The sequence below is a fragment of the Heptranchias perlo genome, chromosome 7 (genome assembly GCF_035084215.1).
Source record: "Heptranchias perlo isolate sHepPer1 chromosome 7, sHepPer1.hap1, whole genome shotgun sequence".
Taxonomy (NCBI): Eukaryota; Metazoa; Chordata; class Chondrichthyes; order Hexanchiformes; family Hexanchidae; genus Heptranchias; species Heptranchias perlo.
Genome location: NC_090331.1, coordinates 17,177,059 through 17,195,753, shown reverse-complemented (window position 1 = coordinate 17,195,753; position 18,695 = coordinate 17,177,059). Strand labels below are relative to the sequence as shown.

At 39.5% G+C, this 18,695-nt stretch overlaps 1 protein-coding gene across 2 annotated transcripts in view; it reads right to left on the bottom strand.

Annotated features, from left to right (window-relative positions):
• Window positions 1-18,695, bottom strand: part of ptpn4a (protein tyrosine phosphatase non-receptor type 4a) — a 240,491-nt gene that overhangs the window by 80,554 nt on the left and 141,242 nt on the right. For both annotated transcript variants that reach the window (XM_067987103.1, XM_067987104.1), the window contains 3 exons: window positions 13,003-13,066; window positions 7,220-7,392; window positions 5,853-5,921 (listed from right to left, as the gene is read on the bottom strand). In XM_067987103.1, coding sequence (XP_067843204.1) covers window positions 5,853-5,921; window positions 7,220-7,392; window positions 13,003-13,066 — 306 coding nt within the window. The remainder of the gene's footprint in view (window positions 1-5,852; window positions 5,922-7,219; window positions 7,393-13,002; window positions 13,067-18,695) is intronic.

Here is an 18,695-nt window from a genome sequence, read left to right as displayed (position 1 = left end):
CTTTAAGTTTAAAAAGATAATGCTTCTGACACAGTTTCTTTACATTTGTTCAGATATAGTTGGCAATGATCAAAATATAACATTGAATTTATAGGATAAATATGGAATCAAGCGGGTCATGATTCCCTAATCTTGTTTATTACTTGTGAAAGCTGTTAACTTAGGCACAAACTTCACAGAAATTATAACAAAACTTGATAGATGTAGAACTGTAAAGATGATCTCATGATAATTAGAATTTCCTTATTTGACAAATGAGGATATCTTTCATGCATCAAATAAGGCCATTCATTTTTTTCAGATGCCCTTCATTAAGTTTTTGACCAAATAACATTAGGCACATGACTATCCTCTTATTGTATACCTGCATTAAGTGTCAGCTTGGCTTAGGGGTAGCCCTCTTGTCTCTGAGTCAGGTGGTCATGGCCTTAAGTCCCACTCCAAGACTTGAGCGCACAACCTAGGCTGACACTTAAATGTAACATTGTGTGGCATTGTCAGAGGTGCCATTTTTTGGAAGAGGGATTAAACTGAAGTTCCCGTTTCCTGTGCTTAGGTGGATGTAAAAGATCCCATGGCACTATTCGAAGAACAGCAAGGCGGGGTTTTTTTTTAAAAATTCGTTCATGGGACGTGGGCGTCGCTGGCGAGGCCGGCATTTATTGCCCATTCCTAATTGCCCTCGAGAAGGTGGTGGTGAGCCGTTGCCTTCAACCGCGGTGAAGGTTCTCTCACAGTGCTGTTAGGAAGGGAGTTCCAGGATTTTTTTTTTAGGGATGGGCAATAAATGCCGGCCTCGCCAGCGACGCCCACATCCCATGAACGAATTTTTAAAAAATTTTTTTGACCCAGCCATGACGAAGGAACGGCGATATATTTCCAAGTCGGGATGTTGAGTGACTTGGAGGGGAACGTGCAGGTGGTGTTGTTCCCATGTGCCTGCTGCCCATGTCCTTCTAGGTGGTAGAGGTCGCGGGTTGCGGAGATGCTGTCGAAGAAGCCTTGGCAAGCTGCTGCAGTGCATCCTGTGGATGGTACACACTGCAGCCACAGTGCGCCGGTGGTGAAAGGAGTGAATGTTTAGGGTGTTGAATGGGATGCCAATCAAGCGGGCTGCTTTGTCCTGGATGGTGTCGAGCTTCTTGAGTGTTGTTGGAGCTGCACTCATCCAAGCAAGTGGAGAGTATACCATCACACTCCTGACTTGTGCCTTGTAGATGGTGGAAAGGCTTTGGGGAGTCAGGAGGTGAGTCACGCGCCGCAGAATACCCAGCCTCTGACCTGCTCTTGTAGCCACAGTATTTATATGGCTGGTCCAGTTAAGTTTCTGGTCAATGGTGACCCCCAGGATGTTGATGGTGGGGGGGATTCGGCGATGGTAATGTCGTTGAATGTCAAGGGGAAGTGGTTAACTCTCTCTTGTTGGAGATGGTCATTGCCTGGCACTTGCCTGGTGCGAATGTTACTTGCCACTTATCAGCCCAAGCCTGGATTTGTCCAGGTCTTGCTGCATGCGGGCTTGCACTGCTTCATTATCTGAGGGGAAGCAAATGGAACTGAACACTGTGCAATCATCAGCGAACATCCCCATTTCTGACCGTATGATGGAGGGAAGGTCATTGATGAAGCAGCTGAAGATGGTTGGGCCTAGGACACTGCCTTGAGAACTCCTGCAGCAATGTCCTGGGGCTGAGATGATTGGCAACCAACAACCACTACCATCTTCCTTTGTGCGAGGTATGACTCCAGCCACTGGAGAGTTTTCCCCGATTCCCATTGACTTCAATTTTACTAGGGTTCCTTGGTGCCACACTCGGTCAAATGCTGCCTTGACGTCAAGGGCAGTCACTCTCACCTCACCTCTGGAATTCAGCTCTTTTGTCCATGTTTGGACCAAGGCTGTAATGAGGTCTGGAGCCAAGTGGTCCTGGCAGAACCCAAACTGAGCATCGGTGAGCAGGTTATTGGTGTGTAAGTGCTGCTTGATAGCACTGTCGATGACACCTTCCATCACTTTGCTGATGATTGAGTGTAGACTGATGGGGCGGTAATTGGCCGGATTGGATTTGTTCTGCTTTTTGTAGACAGGACATACCTGGGCAGTTTTCCACATTGTCGGGTAGATGCCAGTGTTGTAGCTGTACTGGAACAGCTTGGCTAGAGGCGTGGCTAGTTCTGGAGCACAAGTGTCATGGCCATCATTCATTCTTCAACTACCACCAAAAGAGATTTAACTGGTTATTAATCTCATTGCTGCTTATGGGACCTTGCTGTGCGCAAACTGGCTGTCATGTTTGCTAACGTAACAATGACTACATTTCAAAAGTAATTCATTGGTTGGGAAGTGCTTTGGGTCGAACTGAGGACATGAAAGCCGTTATATAAATGCAAGTTCTTTTTTGCTATTGTCTAAATGCAATGGTGGGACTCTCACCCAGCCTACTGTTCTAGTCATGACTACAACGTTTTGAACATTGGGAAACTCCCCAAGGTCCTTCAAAAGTATCTCAGGACTTGAGTGGATTTCTGAATAGAAACTCTAGTTGTCATAATACAAACTGAACTACTCTAAAACATAGAAGTGCTGCAGACAGACACACAACTTCCTGCCCATGCCTTCAGGCCTCTTAGATTATGGTTTCAGAGGCCTCAACAGCCACGATTGATCTGGCAATCCCCTCAGGCCTAATTTTATGTTTGCCTGTCTTTCAAACCAAGGCCACAAGTTATCACAATTTTTGGTGAGTGCATCCTCTAAATTGTGATGAAAATTTGGCTTCCGCTATGGATGTATTTGCAGGACTTATCTGAAAGTGAACTCCTGAGGGTGGGGAGAGAGAGCGAGAAAAAGAAAGAAGAAAAAGAAAAAAAAGGAGTGGTCACAAACACTGACTCTTAGGATGGGGGGAGAAGAGGAGGAAAAGGAAACGCCACTGTTTACATCCCTCCAGTCCAAAAAACATCCATTTACCATGATTGTTTTATGGCCTTGAGCCAAATTACAATCCATATTTCCTTTAGTAGCATGTGCCTTAGCATTAACAAGCTGCCTCTGTGCCACTTATCAAATACTTTTTAAAAAAATCCATCGATACTGCTGTTGTCCAATACGTTAGCCACTGGCTAATTGGGAATCCAAATGTGGCTAATTGCATTTTTGATTAGTGAATGAAAAGTGAATATTAGAAACTGTTGTGAATGTGATCTCATTACTCATATTCGCATGGTGTATGCAAGTCTACTTTAACCTTTTTGTGCGTTTGTTAGTAGAATGGTAAGACGAAAAGCAGAGTGTGCGAGTGTTTTTTGAGCATCGTGTGTGCTTTGCTCCCTTGATTTCTGCTTACTAGTTATCTACTAAAATGATATGTAACACAGGTGCAAATGCCAGACTTCAGCACCCTGGAAGCACCAGCAACATTGTATGGAGAGGGGAGCTGTTATCGTGGGCAGCTCGACCAATCAGAATAACTGCTACAAGCCGGAAGAAAGCAAGTCAAACCAATAATGAGCAGATCCAAAAGAGGACATCATGTCAAAAGGCAACCAGCATCCATCTGCGTTCTGGATGGAGAGCAGGGGTGGGCATGGTGCATATCATTGTTGAGAATGTTGACTCGCACAATCACTCTAATGGAGTCAAAGGACTGCTGGCAATTGCTGGACAAAAACCTAGGAGTTGTACCAAGATGTGCTCTGTCTGATATATTCATGCCAGAATTCCAAACTTTTGTGTGAGAAAAGGACTACAAAGTTTTGTACTGAATGGTGGTAGGTATGTTATGTAAATATACATATGATGTACCTATATTGTCTACCAAAATTAGTGCATGTGGCTAAAATGGTGTCCCATTACCATGCCTGTGGCTAGTCAGCGATTTCTATTGGGCAACACCCATTGCATTCCAAAAATGGGTCTCTTTAATTTGTAAATGGGTATTAATTTTATTCCATAGTATGCCTTCCAGAACCTTACCCCTATCAATATTAGGCTGACTGGTCTATAGTTACACCTTTTATCTTCTCCTTTCTCCCTTCAATGAAACATTGACAACTCTCCGGTCCTCTGGCACAACTTTTATATTCAAAGTTGTTTCAAAGATTTGTAGTCGGAATCTCTACTTCCTTCCCGACTTCCCTTGGCATTCTAGGATGCACGTCATCAGGGTCTGATGCATTTTCCACTTTGAGCTCCATCATCTTGTACAGTACTACTTCCTTATTGCTCCACCTCACTCTCGATCATTTCCAATATTTAAACTCTTCAGTAAAAACTGAGGCAAAACATTTAATTAGTATTGCCACCAATCCTTCATTCGTAATGATTTATTTTTCCATCTCTAATTTGCCCTACTCTTTAACTATTTTATAGAATCCTTCACTACTTACTTCCCTTTGTTAGCTGTCAGTGTTTCTTCATACTTTCTCAGGTTTTCTAATTGTTCTTGCTCTGCATTTTGTATCCTCCACTTGATTTTCTTTTGGGTTATTCGGTCTAGATTTGTCATATGCCTCTTAAGTCTCATTTTAATTTTAATTTTTCTACTTATCCAAAGAACTCCAGTTTTTGCTGCACCCCGTTACTTCTTGTGGGAATATGTCTAATTTTTACCATAATCATCTGTTCAAAAGTCTTTCATTTTTTGTTCACTGCTTATCTGATAATATATCAATTTATCTGGAATAATTCCCGTTCAATGTAATTGAAATTGACTTTTTTCCAGTAAAGAACTTTATCTTTGAGTATTTCCTTTACTGTTCAATTTTTATATTGAACCAAATTACATTATGGTTGTTTTTTTCCTAGATACTACCATACCCTTATCGTACATACTTGTTCATTTCAAGAACAAGATCCACTACTGCCCCCTTCCTTGTTGGACTTAAAAACATACTGATCTAGAAAGCAATTCTGGATACATTATAGAAACTTTCCCCTTCTTTGCCACCTACATTAATTTCACTCCAGTCTATCTCTGGATAATTAAAGTCACCCATTGTTTTGGCTCAATTTCTTTAATTTGTCTACATGTCCTTTCCATTGTTGAATAGACTATGGGGTAATAATAGGAATTTCTGAGGGCTGCCCTGATGACTCTGGGTTAATGCACCACTTTGTGCAGTATTATGCCATATAGACCAGGAATGTTCCAGGTTGAATCCTTGGTTGGCCACTGCTCTCGGATTAGGGAGATGAAAAGGTCAGCCAGGATTTCAGCTCTTAACTGCTTTACAGCTAGCTGTAGTGTATGTGAATGTCCCCGCAGACTGTAGAAACCCCTACCTTTCTTTGTCACTTACACTGCTTTTACTTCTGTCTACGTTGGATAATTAAAGTCACCCATTTGTACAGCTCAGTTGCTTCTAGATTTTTCTCATCCTCTGTCTCCTTTGCATTGTTCAGAGGTGCAGAATAAACACCCAATAGAGTAACATTTCCATTCTTATTCCTCAACTCTGACTGAACCAATTCAGCTTTTGCATCATTTCCCATATTATCCTTATGTACCTACACTGCTTTTTATCCCACTATCTCTTCTGAATATTTTGTAACCAGGAATTTTTAGCTCATCTGAAAAATGTTCTTGCAAAGGAACCAGGGGCCATTTCATCTCCACTAACTATAAAAGGCAAAATAAAAGCAACTGATTAATTTGTCATTTTACCACTTAAAATAAGCAAATCCATACAAACGATTTCCACATGCAGATATCAGTACAGTATTACCCCAATTATGCAATTATATTTTATGTAGATCTCTTACAATAATGCCAATATTTAATAAACATTCCTGTATTTTAAAAAAAAAACCTTTTTCCATTACAAAGAATTATATAAACATCACATCATACCTGGCAAATACCCTGTCTTTGTTTGCTTTCTCTTTTCCATATTGCACAGACTGGACCTCTGTCCTCCCACTGCAAACAAAAATCTAATTCAGATTTTTTTTTAATATACTGAACTCACTTTAAAATGCACTAGTTTGGCAAACTTCTAATTTTCCAATTAGTTTTATTGTAACATTTTCATACGAGAAATAAATGGATGATGCACTTAAGAATTTTACAATGTCCAGTTTTAAACAATCTGCATTCCACATTCCTGCCAACAGAGTATGCTGAAATTGAGGATTGTACTTACTGCTAAGTGGTGATACCATAACTATACTGTTGGACTCTCAAAGATTCTGCCTACTCCACAAAGCTGTGGATATTTCTATCTAATATTTGAGCTGCGTTGCACATAGGACAGTAAAATTATGTGGCAAAAATTTATAGTACATCGGGCTGTAAACTGAAAATGTTAGAATATTGGAAAGCTTAAAAATCAATTTGGATCCAATACTAGATAAAGGTTAGTTTCCTACCATATGGAGCAGTGTGCAGAACTAATTGATTTTCATTTAGAAAACAAACTTGCCTAGACATTTTCAAAATATAACAGCTTCTGTATCATTTTATTCAGCAACATGCCCTCCACAATCTTTCATGTGTGAATTCTAAAAATCTTTTGCTTTGTTGTTTTGGGAACTTGGTTTACATTAAACGTGAAGAATATTTTAAAAACTCACCCTATAGGGCAACAAAGCTGTTGCTGCTGCTGCTGCAGCACATTTTACATGTCAGCAGAGCTTCTAGATTTCATGATTCTTTTCCCCCCAATATGCATCATTGTCTGTAACACTGCATATTGTATTTGCTCATCTCTTTCTGATAAAACACAAGATTGCATTTCCCACAGCCCAGTCATGCTGCTTTTTACAGTAGAGAATTCTGAAGTTAATGGGCACAAATTTAGATGCAAGGGTAGCAAAGAACAAAGTCAAAAAATGGTATTAAAGCCAGAAGTTGGTGTGCGTGACTGGTCAGGCTTTTGAGTAGTAAGAGAATAGCCATATTTTTATGCAGCGTAGAAAGGAGCTGACAAAAATTAGGGCCCCAACTTGCTACAATAAAAGCTGAGCTGTTCCAATAAAATTAAAACCACTGACCAGTATAAATAATTACTTGCTTCAGCAAATATCTAAGGCAAGGCCATAACCTGACAAGAGGCTACAGCTTTGTCAATAAGGTTTATTGTGCAATAAAAAACTAACAATATTTTTCATCAAATGAAAAACTGTTATTCCAAATGAAAGCTAAAATCATTGTACTTTACTGTATAACTTAATGGCTTTGCCGGTAACTAATAAAAGTGACAAATCTTTAGCACCTACCAGTATCGGAACTTTGACCCCAATGTAAAGTAATGTGCAAAAAAGTTCTTCTGTGGAGGTACTGGTCTTTCTAGCCGGAAGAATGTATGATGCTCCACACAAGCCTTCCACAAATTCTTACAAGCTCGGTAGTTCCCCATATTAAACCCTAATAAAGTTTCTCTTGAGTCATGCTGGTAGGGAAAAAGTTAAGAGGGTTAATTGACCAAACAGAAATATTTCTTTAGAATCTCTTCAGTTTAGTTAGCAATGTCAAAAAAACAGGTAGACTTGTCTAATTTTCTTTTAAAACGTCCTACTGGTGCAACATGATCAGTCAACAATGTTGGGGAGTAAATGGCCAATTACACCCCTTTTCAAATAAAATATTAGTATTCTGGGGTCTTGAGCATAGATCAATTGAAAACTTTTAGCAAAACGGTTCATGAATTTATAACAGTCAAGAATCAATTTGTGGAACGTAAAATGCCTTAACGTTAAGATTTTCCAATCTCCTGGCTATAATGCTGGGCAAGGCTTAACCCCATCATTAGCTAGTTTACTGATTTAGTGTGTATTTTGCCACCAGTTCTCAATGCACTGGCCTTGTGCAGTCGGCATCTACCCCAAAGTAAACTTGTTGGATTTGCTAAGGCTGACCATCGGCAAGACCCAACAGCATTAGTGAATGTAGCAAGCTTACTATGATGTTGCTTGTCAGGAACCAGCAACACCAGTACACCACCAAACTCAGTATAAAAGCAGCTTATAGAATTACACAGCAACTACAGCATAGAAACAGGTCATTTGGCCCAATTGATATACATCGGTGTTTATACTTCACACAAGCCTCCTCCCACTCTAATTAACTCTTTCCATCCTGCCCCCTTGTCCCTCTAATCCCTTCTCTCATGTATGCATCAAGCATCGCCTTAAATGTATCAGGGCTATTTGCTTGATGCACACAAGGGCGAAGTGAATAGAGGGCAGGATGATGGCCAGCACAAGACCTGTGCATCGGGAGCTGGTGTTATAGTTTCCTTTTGAGGTAAGTACTTGCCCGTAGTAAGTTCAAGCTTATTAATTACAGCTAGCTGGGCGGAAACTAACTAAAAGAAACAAACTACTGACAAAATGGTAACCTGTCTCTTTTCTCAGATACTGATGAAAAATCACAACAGGTCCAACATCTTGTTTTTATTTCAGGTTCCAGCATTCATGATTCATCGTTTTATCTCTGAAATGGAACTAATCTTAGTCCCAGAGATAATTTATGTGGCCTTCTTTGTATCCACTTCAAAGAAGTGAACATGTGGATTCAACTACAGGACAGGGGATTGATCCATGGCACCTCCCGCACGGCTCTCTGCTTGCTCTATAAAATAGATATCTGTTGATTCACTCTCTTTATGACCAAAGACTGTCTATCGGCTTTCTGTCCTTCTCTCCTCAGAGTACTTCACAGATTCTAATGCTCCTGCCCCATAAAAACGGCATTACATTTACCAAGTCTTTTAATAAACTACAGAGGGAGCTCACTCAAATATGTTTGGTTCTTTGAAATGGGTGAACACAGGGAGTTGTGAAAATATTAAAATGTAATTGTTTCAGTAATAACTGTAAAAATGCTGTAATTTATCTAGGGATATGCTTATAGTTCTTCATACTGACTCCCACACTATTTCTTTGTAAAAATAGTAAAATACTTTAGGTATAAAAGGGGCAGTGGCAGCATGATACGAAATTGGCTAAGTGACAGGAAACAGAGAGTAGTGGTGAACGGTTGTTTTCGGACTAGAGGGAGGTATACAGTGGTGTTCCCCAGGGTCGGTGCTGGGACTACTGCTTTTTTTGAGATATATTAATGTCTTGGACTTGGGTGTACAGGGCACAATTTCAAAATGTGCAGATGACACAAAGCTTGGAAGTGTAGTGAACGGTCAGGAGGATAGTATTAGACTTCAAGAGGACATAGGCAGGTTGGTGGAATGGGTGGACACATGGCAGATGAAATTTAACACAGAGAAGTGAGAAGTGATACATTTTGGCAGGAAGAATGAGAAGAGGCAAGATAAACTAAAGGATACAATTCTAAAGGGGGTGCAGGAACAGAGAAACCTGGGGGTATATGTGGACAAATCTTTGAAGGTGGCAGGACAGGTTAAGAAAGCAGTTAAAAAAGCATATGGGACCTTTTATAAAACACTGGTTCAGCCACAGCTGGAGTATTGTGTCCAATTCTGGGCGCCGCACTTTAGGAAGGATGTGAAGGCCTTAGAGAGGGTGCAGACAAGATTTACTAGAAAGGTTCCAGGGATGAGGGATTTCAGTTACATGAATAGATTGGAGGAGCTAGGATTAGTCTTTTCTGCTCTAAGAAGAACAAGAAAAGATTTGATAGAAGTGTTCAAAATCACGACAGGTTTAGATAAAGTAAATAAAGAGAAACTGTTCCCATTGGCGGAAGGGTCGAGAAACAGAGGACACAGATTTAAGGTGCTTGGCAAAAGAACCAAAGGCAACATGAGGAAAATCTCTTTTACGCAGTGAGTAGTTATGATCTGCAAAGTGCTGCCTGAAAGGGTGGCGAAAGCAGATTCAATCGTGGCTTTCAAAAGGAATTGGATAAATACTTGAAGGGAAGAAATTTGCAGAGCTACGTGGAAAGAGCGGGAAATGGGACTAACTGGATTGCTCTCACAAAGCCAGCACGGAATGGCCTCCTTCGGTGCTGTAACCATTTTATGATTCTAGATATGCAATAACATCTTCAGATATAGACATATCTGGCCACAATTTGTATCATACTTTGTTAAAAATATGCAATTTTAAATAAAGATTGTGTTTCTTAGCATTTCGCCCCAAGGACTACCTTCAAAAGAACCTACATATTTTACGACTCTTAAGTCTTAAAATAAGTTCGTCACCAGCATAGATCTTACAGCGTGTACATTTGTGTAGAATGAATGACAACAGATCCATTACAACTGCTGTCAATTCAGGTCAGCATACAACACGTAGGACATAGGCCAAGCAAGCAAGGCCTTGCTATCAGTGCATTAACAGGCACAGGTCATAATTCCGACACTCATATTTAAATCAATTTTTAAAAAATTCGTTCATGGGATGTGGGCGTCGCTGGCGAGGCCGGCATTTATTGCCCATCCCTAATTGCCCTTGAGAAGGTAGTGGTGAGCCGCCTTCTTGAACCGCTGCAGTCCGTGTGGTGAAGGTTCTCTCAGTGCTGTTAGGAAGGGAGTTCCAGGATTTTGACCCAGCGACGATGAAGGAACGGCGATATATTTCCAAGTCGGGATGGTGTGTGACTTGGAGGGGAACGTGCAGGAGGTGTTGTTCCCACGTACCTGCTCCTCTTGTCCTTCTAGGTGGTAGAGGTCGCAGGTTTGGTACACACTGCAGCCACTGTGTGCCGGTGGTGAAGGGAGTGAATGTTTAGGGTGGTGGATGGGATGCCAATCAAGCAGGCTGCTTTGTCCTGGATGGTGTCTAGCTTCTTGAGTGTTGTTGGAGCTGCACTCATCCAGGCAAGTGGAGAGTATTCCATCACACTCCTGACTGATAATGGTCCCATATAAAACAGTCTTATAACAAAATATCGTGTTTTGAATGTTCTAACGATGTATAAGCTATCAGCGTGGAAAGAAGCTGCCCAATTTAATTTTTTATGAGGCAATGCAACAGATCACTGAGCAAAACTAATGTTCTATCAAAATACAACAGTCGTCAATAGATGCCAAATTATCTTAAATCTGCAATATTTATTGTTACGATGATTAATTTCTTGTCAAGTTCAATGGACATGTATCAGCTCCAGTTGTAAAATAAGATTGGCTGAGTTACTGGCTATAATAATTTATAACACATTAAAGCTGAGCTATGCTGCAGATTTCAGTCTCAGATGATATTATGCACAGCCATCATCTACAGGCTAAAATCTAGTCCAGCAATTTAAATTGGCTGATTTGTCTTGCAAAATGGCTATTCCCATTTATAGATTATATAATGCAACCTGCACAAATCTCACTCAGCAAAATATTTCAAGAACTCGGTTACTGTTGAATGATTTTGATTAAGGCACAATTCTATCTAGTGACTCAGTAGTGCTGGATACTCATTTGTTTTTCAAAATCATAAATCATGCGCAGATTAGTTTACTATTCCAACTGGGATTTGATCAGATAAAGCAATTTTTCCCTATTTTTCATGCAATTCCCTCCCAGTCTTGAATTCTTCTTGGTGCATATAAACCATTGACGGAGGCACGGCCCTAGCAATGTCCGCAGTTCAGCAATGCCATGTGAATTATCTATTTTGATTTTCCCACCTTCTCTCTCAGGAAGCACCTTGCCTCTACTTGGCCAACTGAGATTTGGGGCATACATGGAGAACCTCCTGTTGGTGAGTCAAAGTCCTAACTCTTACTACTCTACAATGTAATACAAGGCACAAGGGGAAAATTCTCTCAAATTCATAAATGAAGCAAAAGAGACCATGACTGCTGCCAGAAATATTTAAGAATTGCAATTAGTAGAAAAAGATTGCTTCCATTCTTTATGCTACAGCAGTTATTTACGAAGAATAACATTCTCTAGTTACCAACTGTAACACTTGGCTAGGAAAACTGCAATACTTAAAAAAAAAGTATGCAACATTTATAGTTATCAAATAATCATGCACAAACACAAATTTTACAACTGAAATATTCTGAATGCTACAATATGAGTAATGTATTAGTTTTTGATAACACCAATAGTTAGTTGAGAAATACAAATAAAACATACAATGAAATAGTCTTAGCATTCAAGTGTCAAAAACTGTTGCCAAAGTGGGTTGGAGATAAAACAAGTGCATTTCAATTTTACCCGATTCAAATCAAGGATGAGATGCCAAAAAATGTTGTGGACTTATGCAAGCATAATATAAAGTAACACCAAGAGACACACACACACACACACCCCATCAGTAAAATGAAAATGATGCTCTTGCATATGATACAATCTGATATACAAATTTTCAATTTGCACAGATACAATTCTTAATGTATAAACATGGATAAAGTATCTTGTATTTTGTTTTCTGTAATTTTGTATCTCATATTACACACCCATTCTTCTTGTGTGCCTCCGAAATCACTTCTCCACTGTCCATCAATACTGAGTTTGGTCTGTGCAGTCAACTGCACCACAGCAGCAGTATAAATAATTAAAAGGGAAAGAATAAAGGCCTCATCTTTTAGCAAGAAAGCATACATGAAGCCCATAATTGATATTCAAATATCATATTTTATTAATTCAGGTCATACCCTAGGTGTTCCACTTATGTGTATTTTGAACATATTGATCAGGGTTTTCTGCTTCTATGCTCACTGGTCTGAGATTTTCTGCCCATTAAAGTGAATGAGTGGAATATTACAGGCTGCTAAGCAGAAAACCCAGGCCATACTCTTTAGTACGTATTTATCTAACGTCCAAGGTTATAGCTCAATTTCATGCACAGTACTGAGGGTCATATGTTACCCTTTCATCCTTTCCCCCTTAATGCTCACAATTACATCCATTTGTCTACTGCATGTATAGTGAGCATTAAGCTCATACTGAAAGCAGTGCTAAACCAGTTTGAAGTATGAAGCCACACATGACTGTACATAAAAATAGATTTGTATCTAACTGTGCTTAGGACACCGGGTATTCAGTGACATATTGAGATCTATTACTTCTCTTTTATTCCTCCTTGAAGTGGTTTTAGGCTAGAGACAGTACAAAGTACAAATGGAGGTTACTTACCAATTCTCTTCTAAGCTGAATGAAGAACTGTTTGCATTTAAATGATATTTTTACAATCTTCAACCTGTGTGAAAGGAAAGGTTTAGTGTTAGTAATATTTCAACAAAGTGTCTCAAGGAGTATCAATCCTTTAAAAAATTAAATTAGAAAGAAAAAAGAACATGCATTTATATTGCACCTTTCACAGCCAATTAATTACTTTTGAAATGTGGTCAACTGTTGTAATGTAGGAAAACACGGTAGCCAATTTGCAAAGTCCCACAAGTGACTAATGAAACCATTTTAATTGTGTTGGTTGAAGGATAAACATTGCCCAGGCCACCGGGAGAACTCTCCTGCTCTTCTTCAAATAGTGCCATGGGATCTTTTATGTCCACCCGAGAGAGAAGACAGGGCCTTGAACTCATCTGAAAAATGGCACCTCCAACAGTGCAGCACTCCCTCAGAACTGTAACGAGGTGTCAGCCGTGATACGTGCTCAAGTCCTGGAGTGAAGCTTGAACCTCCGACCTTCTGACTCAGGTGAGAATGCTACCACTGAGCCATCGCTGACACCTGTTAGATTAACATTATTTTGAAAACTGTTTTAAAACAGAATTCGACTGACATCAGAGCAGTTAAGGCAGAAATGATCAAGGGGAAAAAATGAATTAACCTACACCGGAAATTAAAAACACTGATGTACTTTGATTTAATGATTAATTTATTGTATATTCCGCTCCCTTATATAGTCAGCATAACTTTTTTGTTTTGTCTAGCAGAAACAAACAGCAAAACAAAACCTAGATGTAACTGGAATTATTTGCATTATGTGAAAAGGGAAATAACATTTTTTTTTAAAAGGTACGTTTGCCTTGCATTTTGAGACATGGGAGTGAGTTGATCTCTTAACATTTTTCATATTTAGATTTAGCTGCAAATGTCACGCAATTTCTTTGGGAGCCAACTGAGTACATTCCACACAGCTTTTCTGTGTTTGCATGAGGGCCCGGATATAGAAAACTGATAATGCCTAGAATGGTGCACTGGGTGTTGAACCTTTAGAGATGCAATTTAAATTAATTTATGAAAAACACGCACACAGTGGCAGCATGTAATGGTTAAGTATTCATAATCGGTATCTGCATGCAGCAGGCCTAAGAATTAAGATGGAGTCAGTTGTTTATGTGCTCGCTTGCATTGTGGTGGAGACGATGATGCATAGAATCAACTCCACGTGTTTATTTGACTGGGGGAGAGGGGGTTGGCAAAACCCATGAAAAAGAGAGTTTATGCTGTGGCTGGTTGTACAAAAGTTGGGTCATTTATATTTAGGAGTGCAGTTATTGGCGTGAAACCAGAAGTCTGCAGTCAATGGCACTTTAAAGTAAATTAACATTTTTATAATGAACGCAATTTAACCTGCCTCAAACATGTCTACAAATTATAATGAAACAAATTTAAGTTGGACACTACAGTGCAAACATTGAAGAAAATGTCATGGTTCAATACATTTCTATAATCTGTGCAATGTTCTATAATAGAAATAAACATTTACAGGACTTAAATGCAGCAGCTACATATACTTGCACTGAGTAAATGAATGCAAAATCCTATGGATGCCTACAAGGCCCTCTGCCTTAGTACATGTTTTTCTTTAAGATATATGTAACATGACTGATAGCTCCTGCTCTGGAGTGTTAGAATCCCATCTAAAAGAATCAGTCTGAATTCTAGCCTGGACTCATTAGCAGAAGTTCACCAGTCTGTGATAGGACCTTTAGTTTGTACAGCTGTAATGCCAAAATAGGGACTTGGGAGTTGATGGGGGCAGGGGGTTGATGGTGGGGAAGGAAAGAGGGAGTGAATAGGTGAAAGAAAGAGAAATGAGGCAATGGAAAGAAGAAGAATAAAACCGCATTTTCAAAAGTGCTTATCCCACAAATCCAATTTGCGGAGTTAAATCGTTGCATTCAGGCAATCCACGATCTATGACAAATGACTAGAAAACTATAAAAAATTTGAACTTTGGAACCAAATATTAAACTTTGCTGCCAAACTGGTGGGTCCTCAAATGCATTGCATCAAAGAATTATAATTTGTTACCACCATTAAATTGTATTAGTGCATGTCATATTTGTGGATCTTCTGATACTTCTTCCACAAAAAGGTTTGGGAGAAAAAGATTACCTTTAGATGAGTTTTAAAACAGTGTATCTCATGCAAGTTTTTTAAAAAAAAGACCCTTAGATAATAGTAATGATGAGCTAGCTTTGATGTTGCTCTCCCATAGTCTGTTAATAAGCCATTTGTTGGTCTGGCTCAGCAATCGGAAAACACTTCACAACCATTGTGTTGAAAAGTCTTTGATCCCTTTCTGGCTGTGCACGAAGGGAGATGAAACAGAGACAGAGATGTAGGCAGTTAGTCAGATTTTTGAAACAGAAATCAGCAAGGCTAGGTAAGGCTGTGTAAGCAGGCAGGTTATTAATGGGAAAACCTTAAGGGCCAAGAGGTTAGAAGTAACATCTGACATAAACTTTAATTTGACTCATTTTAACCTGTACCCATTTGTATCAGAATCCTGGCATACCTAGTAGTGTTTAAAAGTTAATTTATAACCAGGTTTCTTGTAACTGTATTGCTCATATGCACTTAATGTCACAGGAATTATTTTATGACCCATAGTGTTGTTCACGTTGTGATGAAATCACTAAATCAATTACAGGGTTGTTTCTGGTCGTTTCCAGAATGGGTCATAGAAGTTAAAGCATTAATGGCTGCTGAATAAACAAGGAATCTCTGATTACAGCAAAAGAATTTGGAATATAATGAAGGGTTAAAACTGTGAACATGTAAATTTAAAAAGCTTAAACACTGAAAAAGCCAATACGCTGCAAATTTAGGTGGTCCATGTGTCAAATGTATATATTGGGATAAAGGATTATAAACATGCAATATACTTGACAGTATAGCAGACACTAAGGGCAGTGTCATGAAAGATCAAGCTGAAACAGAATTATTCTAGTTTACTCTCAAGAGGCTGACAAAAGTCATGAGGCACAGAGGAACCATAACCCAATAGAAGTAAAGCTAAGGGCTTTTTAAGGGAAAACTTTACCAGTTTCGATAAATGTGTCATACACAATAGTTTCTATCCTTATGAATTTTTCCAAACACAGCACATGTGCAAAGATTAACCGCCATCAATTCAATTTCCATCAAAACACAGGCAATGACTCTTCTCCCCTTCTCATCCACTCTCATATTTGAGACTCAGTTGTGATCAAGTTTCCCAACATTTCAGTTTTCAAAGTACCAATTCAGAGGCACATTGCCAAAGTTATCATTTATAATATTCCATTGTACACATGCAAGGTTACATTCAAGATATGTTTATATGTGAATATCTGAACTCTTTTCCTCTAAACTTAAGAATCTTACTAGTTAGGGTATTCTGTCTATTCTTCTTAAATGTTTCTCGCTCAAAAAAAATTGAATTACCCAGCAGAGCAAATTAATCAAATTTTAATTAGCAGTGCACCAAAACAAACACCAAAAAGACACCAAATGTCAAAGCATCATGAAATGCACAGTACAAGCTGCATTACATAAAGTTCAATCATTTTGCATAATACTGATCGTGGCTTTCTTCTTTCAGACAGCACATTTCTCTGTCAATTGCATTTAGTCAGAGAAAAACTCCATACGGACATTCAGATCATTTGTCAATCACTTCCCAGCATTTGCACACACAATAATTGGACACCATAGCCGATGGAAACTGGTTTCTCAACCTATGATTGCTCACTGAATCAACTTGCTTGGGCTTCTTCCCAACTCCCACTAGCAGCAGCATGTTCATGCACTGCATTAATAATTTTTGCGGTCACCAAATCGGACGTCAGAATTTCCTCATCAACATCAACAATAGATTCAAAACTCAAGTCTGCCAGCAGTCGCAACAGCATACTTATGCATTCAGAGATTCACTGCTTCAGAGATGACCTCTGGTGTCTGTGTGCAATCTCTTGACTGTCAGTCTGTGCAATTGCTTCCTCTGAATGTAGGAGAACTTAGTGCCAACAGCAGTTGTTAATGAATTCCGCTTTTGGACACAGGCACTTCACGTGAACGCCACAGTTATCAACCATCAAGGCAACTTTTCTGTCTTGGGACACCATGCTTTGTTCAAAGTGACACAGCCTTTCCTCAAAAACAGCACTAGTTATCCATGCCTTTTAGTTGTTTCTGTAGGTTGCAAACAGAGTCTTAACATCCTGAAAACATTAGTGAAGGGGGAGCCTAAAATTTCCAAACACTGGGAGCTTTTCTCTCCCCCGGTCATGCCGGCACGTACCGATACTGCTAATTCATTTCTTGGTGAAAACAAGCATTCTGCTTGGAAGCAGCATGCAAAAAAGGCCAGTAACATTGGCATTAAACATGTCTTCCAAATTATAACGTGATAAATATCAGGAATTTTATTCACACCAGTGTTGATGCTTTCTCTGGGAATATCAGTCTTGCTTTCCAATGTGTGGAGCTGGTCTTGGTTGCATGTCAGTTTTTGAAGTGGCTGCTACACGATGCAAACAAGGTTGATTCCAAAATCTTCAGGAAATTCATTCGTCTTTTGTAGTGAGAAAAGGTGAACGGTTAGCTGCTCTGTTGATTTTGGGGTTAAATTCAAATTAAGCAACAGATTCTGCTCATCAGGACCCATTTATGGTGCAAATTCAGACTCAAATTAAACAATTTGAATTGAGAGGCATCAATTAAGTAATAAATTTTGAAAGCATCGTCAATGGGCAACATTTATGTGCTATTTAGGTCGAAACAAGAGTAGATTGTAGTTCATTTCACTGTTCTTTTCCCAAAATGTATGACTTCACATTTCTCTTATTGAACTGCATCTGTCCGTGTCATCCTGCAGTCTCTTGTCTTCCTCAGTTTGCCATGTCTCCTAACTTGGTATCAGCAAACATCATTTTTCCTCATGTGTAATTCCAAATAATTACGGTCCCCACTCTTATAAGTTTGTTGTCCTCATGATGCTGTTGCTATCCATCTCTTCTCTTCTGCCTCCCATGTCTTTTTGCTTTTCTGCTTCTCTCTTACCTCTTTCCTTTAAGGTGGGAAGTGGTCAATGGCATGGCAGGGAAAAGAACTGCTGACAGCTGCAGGGTGCATTTGCCAGTGGAACATTGCAAGGAAAATGTGGATCTCATCTTCTCCCTCATCACTCATGTTTCCTCCCACCCCCTTGCTCCCATTACTTCCCCTACCCCTCCATACTACTCCAACTGAATCCCCCTTTGAACTATTCACTTAAGCCATGTGTCCTCTAATTCCCATGATTCTATTGTCACTCACCTCACCTGTAACCCTCCATCCACCCCTGCTCACTCCCACTCATTTCCCAGAAGGGCTGTTGGCGAGAGGCCAGAAGCCTCCCAGCCTATCTTCCTCATCACCTCCCATTCATTTCCCTCAAAGAGGCTTTGTATGCTTTCAAAATTCAATTGACAATGTCTCATTATCAGTAATTAAAATGCTTACAGGTTCTGTCAATAAAAAACAGTTGAGACAATTAGAGGCCTGTGTTTTTTGAAAAAGGAACAAAAGTTAGGATGAGGATATTTTAGGAACATAGGAACAGGAGTAGGCCATTCAATCAGATCATGGCTAATCTGTACCTCAACTCCATTTAC